At 45.0% G+C, this 11,122-nt stretch overlaps 2 protein-coding genes across 2 annotated transcripts; both read left to right on the top strand.

Moving 5' to 3' along the window:
• The first annotated feature begins 377 nt into the window (after positions 1 to 377).
• On the top strand, positions 378 to 2,640 carry LOC109772005 (BIIDXI-like protein At5g11420). The gene is made up of 3 exons (XM_020330701.4): positions 378 to 753; positions 1,192 to 1,695; positions 1,788 to 2,640. Exons 1-3 carry the CDS (start codon positions 684 to 686, stop codon positions 2,351 to 2,353), a joined length of 1,140 nt encoding a protein of 379 aa, XP_020186290.1. The 5' UTR covers positions 378 to 683; the 3' UTR covers positions 2,354 to 2,640.
• Positions 2,641 to 3,098: 458 nt separating this feature from the next.
• Positions 3,099 to 9,674, top strand: LOC109771989 (lysine-specific demethylase JMJ21). The gene is made up of 16 exons (XM_020330680.4): positions 3,099 to 3,434; positions 4,247 to 4,354; positions 4,457 to 4,512; positions 4,585 to 4,727; positions 4,842 to 5,039; positions 5,117 to 5,316; positions 6,008 to 6,107; positions 6,185 to 6,766; positions 6,899 to 7,021; positions 7,330 to 7,410; positions 7,486 to 7,793; positions 7,885 to 8,097; positions 8,501 to 8,585; positions 8,661 to 8,844; positions 9,099 to 9,273; positions 9,400 to 9,674. Exons 1-16 carry the CDS (start codon positions 3,304 to 3,306, stop codon positions 9,551 to 9,553), a joined length of 2,841 nt encoding a protein of 946 aa, XP_020186269.1. The 5' UTR covers positions 3,099 to 3,303; the 3' UTR covers positions 9,554 to 9,674.
• The last annotated feature ends 1,448 nt before the right edge of the window (positions 9,675 to 11,122 follow it).

The following is an 11,122-nucleotide window of genomic DNA, read 5'->3' as shown; positions in this document are numbered from 1 at the left end:
GTTTCGATTCAGATATGCACGCGCCCTTCTGACAGGGCCCAAAGTTGACTCCAGCGTCAAGCATCTTAAGCTGTCCTTGGAGGCAGCTTAAGCCGCGACGACTCGTAAATGATGCCACTGCTGCGAATCAAAATCCACATGAACACTATGTGATCACCCGGATACCTGGCGCCCAGCCAATCGATCGATGGAGGAGACAGCGGAATCCTTCCATTCCATCGGCCTGCAGATGCCGCACAAGTCCACGTGAGCGCACGCCGCTGCGCCTGCTACCACACGTACTACGTCGTACCACCAACTGATAATAAGCGCTGGCCGGCCATCGAGTCCACGCACGACGGCCATTTTTCACCGCCCGTGGCCGCATCCAACGGATCGACGGATCGAATCAGTGACCAGGTGGCGAGGAGGGCGGTGCCCTTCTCGTGGCCTCGTGCCGCGCGCGACGACCCCGGCGCGTCCCGCGGCGCCCAGTCGCCCCGCGCCGCGCGCGTACACCGGCCTCCGATCCTAGCCGATCCGTCGATCGATCGGCCCGTTATAAGTGGACCGCAAGTGCAACGGTGACTTCCCAGATAAGCTCTGTCCTCGATAAGTAGAAGCTCGAGAGAACTACTCCAAAGCGCGAGGAAGGAAGATTGTGAGGTACATTAGCCGATCGAGGAGGTCAAGGGCGGGAGAAGATGGTGATCAAGGGCGCGCTGCTGTTCTTGGTCGTCTGCGCGGCTGCTCGAGCTGCTTCTGCCGGCGATGGTGAGAGCCACAAATCAAAGTTGCTTACTCCTTGCATGCATGCTTGGTTCGTAATTTGGTGAAGTTGAATGGACTATCAGATTCATATGGGAGACTAATTTGCTAACTTGTTATGGTTCTCGTCTTCTCGATGTTCTTAGGGATCAGCCTGCTAGCTAGGTTGTCAGTGAAACTAGTGTCTGGTTATTAACTCCCTGTAAGAAAGTTTACTGTTAGTTGTCATGCGATTGCACAGCATAGTTTGTTACTACGTAAAAACCTGTAGTAGCTCAGCTTAGATTCAAGGGGCTAGTAAGATTAGCGAACTTTTTAAGCATCAGCTACGCTAGAAGACAGAGCGTTGCTTCTCCCGAAATGCTGGCGTTGACTGTTTGTGTTATACTAGTTTCCTTCATGCAGCACAAATCCTGTCTCTAACACTGTCATGTGACGCTACAGGCCCACTGCCGAATGGCAACTTCGAGGACTCGCCGGACAGGTTCCAAATGGACGGCTCGAGGGTGACGGGGGCGAACGCCATCCCACAGTGGAAGATCACCGGGCACGTGGAGTACATCGAGTCCGGGCAGAAGGAGGGGGACATGATCCTGACGGTGCCGGAGGGCTCGCACGCCGTGCGGCTGGGCGAGGATGGCTCCATCCACCAGCAGCTCAGCGTGGCGCCGGGCACGCAGTACTCCGTCACCTTCAGCGCGGCGCGCACATGCGCCCAGTACGAGAAGCTGACCGTGTCGGTCGTCCCCGGCGACGCGTCCGACGAGATCTCCATCCAGACGGTGTACACCAGCAGCGGCTGGGACTCCTACTGCTGGGCTTTCCAGGCCACGAACGACGTCATGACGCTCACCATCCATAACCCCGTCCACGAGGACGACCCCGCCTGCGGCCCCATGATCGACTCCGTCGCCATCAAGGCGCTCTACCCTCCCCAGGCCGCCGGCGGTAAGACACGATCCCATGCATGAACTTTCGAGTACGTCTGACCAGCCCTTTACCTGACTCTCTCTGTGCGATTTTGCATCGTGTTTGTCCAGACAACTTGCTGAGGAACGGCGACTTCGAGCAGGGGCCGTACATCGCGCCGGGGTCACCATTTGGGGTGCTGGTGCCCAACAGGGACGAGACCCACATCTCGCCGATCTCGGGGTGGATGATCATGTCCTACTCCAAGGTCATCAAGTACGTGGACTCGCAGCACTACGCGGTGCCGCATGGCTCCTACGCCGTGGAGCTGGTGTCCGGCGGGGAGGCCGCGCTGGTGCAGGAGGTGGACACCGCGCCGGGGAGCGCGTGCAGGCTGGAGTTCTCGGTCGGGAACGCCGGCAACCGGTGCGAGTCGAGCGACGAACAGCCCATGCGCGTGCTGGTCTCCACGGCGGGCGGGAGCAAGACCGTGGTGCACCGCTCCGACGGCAACGGCGGGGGCACCACGCGCGCCTCGCTCGAGTTCACAGCGATCCATAGCCGGACCAAGGTGGTGTTCTCCGGCTCCAGCTACCACACCAAGTCCGACAGCAGCGGCACCCGCTGCGGGCCCGTCGTCGACGACGCCTCGCTCGTCTGCGTTCCGCCGACGCCTGCCCGCCGGTTGCTTCGCTGAACTGATGCGTCCGTTCGTTCCCGAAGTTGACGGCTGGTGCATTGCGTCTGAAACACAGGGTATCCGCGGCCGTGCTGGCTTGGCAATTGTACCACTACACATTTTTTTCGTTACTTATTTTTTTAGGGACGGCTTTATGCGGACTTGCTAAATTTCTGGCACCTGAACTTTATTTAGGAATTTGAACATCGCCGCCGTCATGGCCTTGGCCGTTGAGGCTACTGGAAATGATCCTCTGTTTAATCATGGAACGTTGTACCAAAAAAAAATTCAATTTTGCTAAAATATATCTAGATGTGTCATAAATATCGCATATCTAAGTTTTATGTCATTGATCTTACGTGAGTATTTTTTTTATGGTCGATTAAGTCACTTAGATGGGCTTTGGATCATCTTGATCCACCTTGATTAATGAAAGCTATTTTCAATCGAAAAAAAGTCACTTAAATGTGCCCTAAACAGACCCAACAACGTTTTTCTACACATGTCTTGCTCCGTAGCTGGATAGGACATTTTTAGTGTATGTGAAGAGAATAGAATGCACTTAAAAAACAGGAAAAGAAAAGAATAGAATGCAAAGTGATCGAAGATTCGGCTGTAACTAACCCAAAGGAAATTAAATAGTAAAATAAACTGAATAAAACGGAATAGAATCGGAGCATCAATTGCATGTCACTGGGGACACGCGTACGGTGCTGGCGCACGCCTCAGACGAACCACGCCTTTTCGTCCAGTTTACAGGATTTCTGTGTTACGCGGCCGAAATGATGGGGTCGACAGGCCGCATCGGCGAATCCAATTCGCGTCCACGCTTTTCAAAATAGCTCGCCACTATAAATAAACGAATTCCTCCAGCCCACCGAATCCCACCGATACTATTCTGACCCCGCCGCACGCACCCATACCCAGCAAAGCAAGCCCACCGATCCGGCCCGGTCGCCGGCGCGGCGATGGAATCGGCGGGGAACGGCCGGAGGGACGCCGCGCTGGGGGGCCTGGCGGTGCTCCCCGACGAGCTGCTCTGCGCCGTCGTCGACCTCCTCCAGCCCACCGACATCGGCCGCCTCGCATGCGTCAGCAGGTCGCCGCGTCTCTCTCTCTCTCTCTCTCTGTGTCTGTTCTGCTCATTTCTCCTCTGTTTTGCAGTTAGCTCCATGTATCAGTTAAGAATGTGGGTTCTGAGGTTTGATTTTTGTTTTTAATGGTGGTCACTCAACTCGAGTGGAAATTGAAGCTACTACCAGAGACGGAGTATTGTCTCTGGGCCGAAGTAGATGTTTGCAAGTCGTTTTGTTTCTCAAATGCTTCCTTTTCTTATGCAATAATCCACCACATGTTTATGCTAAATGCTTATTGGTATTAGTGGTCGTATATACTAGACTGGTAGTAGCAGTTACAACATAACTATACAGCTAGATAGACAAAAAATCATGAAGCACAATTTCTTTCATGTTTCTGTGTGCACGACACTAAAAAATCACCTATTTTGGACTGGAGTACTGGACGAGTACAGAATCATAATCCTCCGGTCCTGTAAAAGCGGCCGTTTTAGACAAAGGCAGAGCCAATTTTTCGGAAACTTTGGCTACCAAAATCTTTGCAAATATTTATATTAGATACCTGGAAATCACTGAATTAGTCTTGAGAAGTATTTCCATAATATATGATTCTTTTGGATTTTATGGATGTACTTTAAAGACATTAAAGGTTAAAACTGTATTTTGAAGACCATGTCCTTGTCCGAAACAACAGGTTTAAGGGGACCAGAGGGTATTTCCTGATGTTTGGCATTGTCATTATCTAGAGATCATGAGCTAAGACGTCATGTCTGTGTTTCTACCTTAAAACGGTGGTACGTTGACGCAGTATCTGAAATCATATTGCACTTTGCAGTGTCATGTACATACTTTGCAACGAGGAACCTCTCTGGATGAGTAAATATCTTTCTGTTGGTGGTCATTTTGAGTACAAAGGTTCTTGGAAGAAAACAACGTTGGCTAGGTATATGACCATTCTATATGTCGTGTAACCTTCTGTATTTCGAAAACAATCCTAAGTTGACCAATGATTACCACTGAAAAGGTTGGATTGCTTCATTTTCAGGCTTAATCTTTGCTCCGAAAATAGTGAGCTTGAGCAGAAGGCTCGTCATTTTGATGGTATGGTACATCTACTTTATGTTTGCTGTGTTTGCCTTTTTTATTTCCCTATTCATACTTATTTTCATGCAGGATTCAACTCCTTGTACTTATACAGGAGATGGTATAGATGTTTTACTACTTTGAGTAGTTATTCCTTTGACAATGGCCATGTGGAAAGAAAGGACGATCTTTCTTTGGATCATTTCCGTTCTCAGTATGATGGAAAAGGCCCAGTAAGAATTGAGTAGCTTTTGCTTTTAATTCAGATTTATAACATGTAGATTTTCTACGTTATTGTGTTGCAATGATTTTTATCTGAAATCATATTGGTGGTATTGCACAACTAGGTTTTGCTTGGTAAGCTGGCTGATTCCTGGCCAGCGAGGACGAAATGGTCAATGCAGCAGCTGGTACATGATTATGGTGAAGTTACATTTAGGATATCACAAAGAAGCCCTAAGAAGATAATAATGAAACTGAAAGACTACGTTTCTTACATGGAACTCCAGCATGATGAAGATCCTCTTTACATATTTGATGATAAGGTAATCATCACTTCATTTCATTTACTACTGAAGTTATGAAAATGAAAAAAGAAACTTAGTTCAGAAAATTGTTACAGTTTGGAGAGTCAGCACCAGCACTATTGGAAGATTACAGAGTCCCTCATTTATTTCAAGAAGATCTTTTTGATGTCTTGGATTATGAACAAAGACCAGCTTTCAGATGGTTCATTATTGGACCAGAAAGATCAGGTGCCTCTTGGCATGTTGATCCAGGATTAACCAGTGCGTGGAATACTCTTCTTTGTGGCCGAAAAAGGTTGGATCATTTGTTTTATATACGTGTGCGTAGGTGTTACTCGATAGGGCACTCAAGCTGTGGTACTCACCACATAGTTGTATATTTGAAATCTAGTACTCCCTCCGTCCCATAATATAAGAACGTTTTTGACACTACACTAATGTTAAAAACGTTCTTATATTATGGGACAGAGGTAGTACCAGTTAAATAAATGTGCAGGGATCTTGTGCAACATTTCTGGCCTAATGGATCCTTAAGGTCATTGCAGTGCTTCTATTTTGGTGCAGCTTGTGGGTGACTGGGTGCTGCTATGTGTGTTACTTATTTTAAAGTCGGATGTGAAAAAACAGTTGTGCAGAAATAATCAGCCAACTGGGCGAGTTGAATTAACGATTGACAAATTTAGTCAGGATGTCCATAGTTAATGGTTTGGGAGTGAGAGAGAATCATGTCATATATGTTGAACAGAGACGTAAGATAACCAAGGGCAATAGAGAGATGTGATTCAACTTGGGTGCATGCTTTGTATTTTAAATGAAACTTAAAAACCATAGACCTATACTGTGAACTGTGCGAGGATATGCTATACAACCTTAACCTGTACTCCTCTTGACTTGTTAAAGCTGATTGTCCTATGTTGTACAATGCTGAAAATTTGGAAGGAGAAAGAATTTGTGTTTCCACTAATGATGTCCACCTTATTTCATAGATGGGCACTGTACCCTCCAGGAAGAGTGCCTGGTGGTGTCACCGTACATGTAAGTGCTGAAGATGGTGATGTTGACATTGAGACTCCAACATCTTTGCAGGTAATGAACTTATTACTGTTTTTGCTTTTCTCCAAACTTTACCCCATATCATTTCACATTATTTTGATCGTTTGCAGTGGTGGCTTGATATCTATCCTCATCTTGCCGAACACGAGAAGCCACTGGAATGCACACAATTACCAGGAGAGACTATATTTGTTCCTAGTGGGTGGTGGCATTGTGTTTTAAACCTTGAGACGACAGTTGCAGTTACACAAAATTTTGTCAATCAATCAAATTTTGAGCATGTATGTCTAGACATGGCACCTGGTCACTGTCACAAAGGAGTTTGTCGTGCTGGCTTACTTGCTGTTCCAGGAAAATCTGTTGGAGATATGGAAAATCATCCACCTGGGACAATTACATGGAACCACAATGACATGACCAGTACAGAAGAAAGACTGAAAGGTTTAGGGTCTGTAACAGCTTCAAACAGTGAAAGTCAGTGTTCTTCATTTGAGTTCTCAGACGTCGACAAAAGTTTGGAGAATCAAGTTTTCTCGTATGATATAGGTTTCTTATCTCAATTCCTTGAGAAAGAAAAAGATCACTATACTTCTGTCTGGAGTCCTACTAATCCAATTGGCCAGAGAGAAGCAAGAGAATGGCTGCGAAGGTTATGGGTTCTTAAACCTGAACTGAGAGGACTAATATGGAAGGTGCGCTTTGTTCCATCATTTACATAAAATTTTACTATGTCAATCTTTTTTATGAAATTACCATGTGGTTTATGTATCTATTTCTTGATAATGGTCTGTTCCTTCTGCCAATATATATGTTTATTTGTGTAGGGTGCATGCCTAGCAATAAATGTGGACAAATGGTATGCATGCTTAGAGGAAATAAGGGCATGCCATAGTTTACCGGCACCGTCAGAGGATGAGAAGCTTCCTGTTGGGACAGGTAGCAACCCAGTAAGTATACACTTACTTTTATTAGCTGTCTCAGATTTAGAACTGTCGATAAACAATTCTGGCATGTTAGTATCATGTAGTTCGTGTTGGTTCGAAATACTTACTCCATAAATATCACTCACAGAAACTATTCATATAGAATATCTTGGTTTACTTGTTACTGTATACATAATTACTCACTGCTATGCGCCGATCCCCAAGACATTAAACATATCTGAGATTCTAAGATGTCAGTTAGTGACAAATTGCAGTTCATATACACTCATCGCTGCATGGTATGTGAATATAACATGTACCACAATTTTCAGGTCTTCATTGTCTCTGACAATGTGATTAAAATCAATGCTGAAGGAGGCTTGGGTTATTCTGCCCATGGTTTAGGCACAGAGGTATTGTTGCATTGGTTCTGCAACTTAATAAAATTGAATGCAACACTCACGATTTTGACCCCTTTCTTGATGCAGCTTGAGTTCTATGATCTTCTGCGAAAAGTTGGCTCGCCTTTGATCAACCACATCCCTGAGATCATTGCAAGTGGCTTTCTTGTGTACGAAGATGGCGTCTACAGAACAGTCCCATGGAATGGAAAAGGAATGCCAGATGTTTTGGCTAAATACTATCCTCTGGAGCTTTCTTATGCAAACAGCTGTTTTCCTCTTGGGTTATGGAGCAAACAACAGTTTGGAATGGATGGTTCCGCTGAATCTTCAAACAGACCTATTTGGCCTTACATGGTTACCAGAAAATGCAAAGGGGATATCTTTGCTCACGTGTAAGTTTTATTCATTTCTCAAGTGAAAATGGGAATAATTACTTGATTAATTATGTAAATACGTGCTTACTCTACTCTTCATTTTTCTTAGCCGTGATACATTGTCCAAGGCTGACCTATTGAATCTTGCATCATCCTTGGGAGTTCAAATGCGAAATATCCATTTATTACCCCTTCCACATGGGGAATCATTACCCGAACCTGAGGACAATAATGTGAAAGACAGTGATCCACCTGAATGGAAACAAGTAATTTCTACTCTAAACAGAAGAAAGAATAATATAAAGAAGCACCTAGCTAACTGGTAAGTGTTTTTTTTCTAAAGCAGGTTTGTTCGGCATACATTTATAAGTTTTACTAAAACAGGACATTGTTGCTCAGGTTATTTTATCCAGAAACATTTTGGATTTGCAAGTCAATTTTTTGTCCGCAGTCATGTGAAGTGATTAAGAAGAATATTTTCTTATAGAATGCTTCAGTTGCAACTTAAAATCCTCTACGAAAGTGTACTTGAGTTCCAAAAACATTGTAGAGGCAGGCATTCAATAAATAACCATTACATTATTTAATATTCCAACATTTCAACATAATCAAAATATAAATTGCAATGACTATGCATTGATTTGGTATTGACCTGTTCTATATTATATTGATACAAAATTCCATACACTGCCTGATACCTCAACATTGCTTACATATTTGTGAAGGGGGGGTACCGTACCGACAGTTTTAATTGAGAAGGCTGAAGAATATCTCCCTCCTGATATGAGTTCTCTAATCAAGCTTGTTAAGGTAATTTTGCAATCTCGTCTTCTTTGTATGCATCTCGGTCAAGCATTGTGTTTAATGGTATGATTGAACAATTAGGATGACGATGGTGACTCGGTGTACACATTCCCTTCTTGGATACATTCAGATATTATGGACGATAACATTCTTACCCAGAGGGCTCCCGAAATGGGTTCCCTCACTGATACTAAAAGCACTGGTGACGGAGATCTGGAGAAACTGAATGAAATCCATATCATTGACTTCAGTGATCTGTCCATTGGTAAGCAGCCAGTTTACTTTGTTTCCTGGAAATCTGACATTGTTCAAGTTAGTGTCATGTGAACATTTAACGAAATACTAATTTTGTAACGTATCACTGACATCTGAATCGAAGATGGGATAACTATCTGTAAAAATGCTTAAGTCGAGCTGCTCATATCTACCAGTTTGCAATCTTAAAAGCTATGCAAGATTGTTAGAAAGAGTTTATATCCATTTATTTGATTGCGATCAAATATTGTTTTGTCGTAACAGGGGATCCTCTATGTGACTTAATTCCGCTGCACTTGGATGTTTTCCGTGGTGATATTGATCTTCTGAGGGAGTACCTTAGAAGCTATCAGCTTCCTTTCCTCAGAGGGAAATCAAACAATGACATCTACAAGTCGGTGCAAAGTTCGAAGTTCAGCACCGCAGCATATCGCGCGATGTAAGTACATATACATAAACAAACAATGATACGCAATGCTTGTGCACTTGTGATCGATCCTTGTTGGGTTGCCAGTGTCCGAGGGAGAAAAATGTGTTGGTTCTGATGTGCGCTGCTTCCTTGCAGGTGCTACTGCATACTGCACGACGACAACGTCTTGGCAGCTATATTTGGCCTGTGGAAGGAGCTGAGGAATGCAACGTCGTGGGAGGAGATCGAGCACTTGGTCTGGGATGACCTGAACCGATACCAGCAATCGTCGCCTACACTTTCTAGCTAGCTCATTTGTCACGACTACCAATACATATGCTCAAAAGAAATAGTCCCTTTCACCCTTTGGCATATTGCCCAGCTTCGTTTATAAGAGCAAAATAATAATAAGGGGCAAAACATTTTGATTATTCTGGTGTGAAGCAGCTTTGCTGTTTTTTATTCTTGTGCAAAGATGAACGCCTGACCGTTACGCCTAGTGCCCCCGTCGACGTGGTTGTGGTCAAAGCGCAACGAGGCCAGTCAGCACGGGTAAGGGGTCAGTAGGACATCTGATGAATCACTTGCTCCCTCGGTCCGGAAATACTAGTCAAAGAAATGGATGTATCTGACATATTTTAGTTTTAGATACATCCATTTTTATTCATTTCGGTGATAAGTAATTCCGGATGAAGAGAGTACCCCATAGTGTTTTGACACTAGTGGAGTGTAAAAGAAACGTCTTGAATTATGGGATAAGGGCAGTATTTCAGATTGGAATGTGCATTTTCATAGTATGAAACTTACTTAACATTTCGGCCAAAGAATTAGGACCTCCCTTACATTTAACTCCTTTTCTTTTGCGGAGAGCATTTAACTCCTTTTTAATGGTGCAAGATTCAAGATAGCAAGTAACTTTGTACTCCCTCTCTCTCAGTTTATAGGGCGTGCGCGTATCTCTAAGTCGTCAATTTGACCAACCTAATACAAGTCATATACTACAAAAAGTATATCAATATAAACTTCAAATGTTCTATTTTCAAACGGTATAATTTTTATGTTATATAGTATATATTAAGGTGATAAAATGGGCAACCGAGATATACGCGCAGGAGTTGTAAACTGAAACGGAGGTAGTACTTCCTCTGTAAAGAATTATAAAAGCGTTTAGATTAGTTCTATTTTTTTTTTCTATACCAATCTTGCTAAAAGAGGAAGCAATCAAGGATAATGGTGGCACTATCCACGGCCCGCCGTTTTGAAGGAGAAATGGCACTAAAGGGAAGGTGTTCGCAGTTACTCCCTCCGTTCCAAAATTCTTGTCTTAGATTTGTCTAAATACGGATGAACATTGCCCTTCTGACTAAGTGGCTATGGCGGATCGCTAATGGTGAAGGTGGACCATGGCTCCGCATGATTCAGCATAAATACCTCCGTGGTCAGCCTCTCTCCTTCTGCCAGCGTTCTGGGGGATCACAGTTCTGGCAGTCCATCATTCAGCTCCTCCCTGTCCTTCGGATCGGAACCTCGATCGAGATTGGTTCCGGCACCGCCACGCTGTTCTGGTTCGATAGGTGGGCTGGCGACTCGCCCCTTGCGGCCCGCTTTCCGGACCTCTTCTCCATGGCGGTTGCGCCACAGATCTCCGTGGCGACCGCCCTTATTGACTTAGGGCAACTAGCGTTCCGGAGACCTTTCGGCCCGGCTGAGATCGAGGACTGGCAGGAGCTGCTCGACTGCATTGCACTCCACGAACCTGAGCTCTCGACGGACGATGACCGTGCCAGATGGCGGCTAGAGCCTTCTGGGCAATTCTCCACCAAATCTCTATACCTGGCCATCGCCCCTTCGCTTGGCCATGAGGCGCTCTCCTCCATTT

Source organism: Aegilops tauschii, chromosome 2, assembly GCF_002575655.3.
Source record: "Aegilops tauschii subsp. strangulata cultivar AL8/78 chromosome 2, Aet v6.0, whole genome shotgun sequence".
NCBI lineage: Eukaryota > Viridiplantae > Streptophyta > Magnoliopsida > Poales > Poaceae > Aegilops > Aegilops tauschii.
Note: the sequence above shows the minus strand (reverse complement) of the source record. Positions and strands in the feature narration are given on the sequence as shown.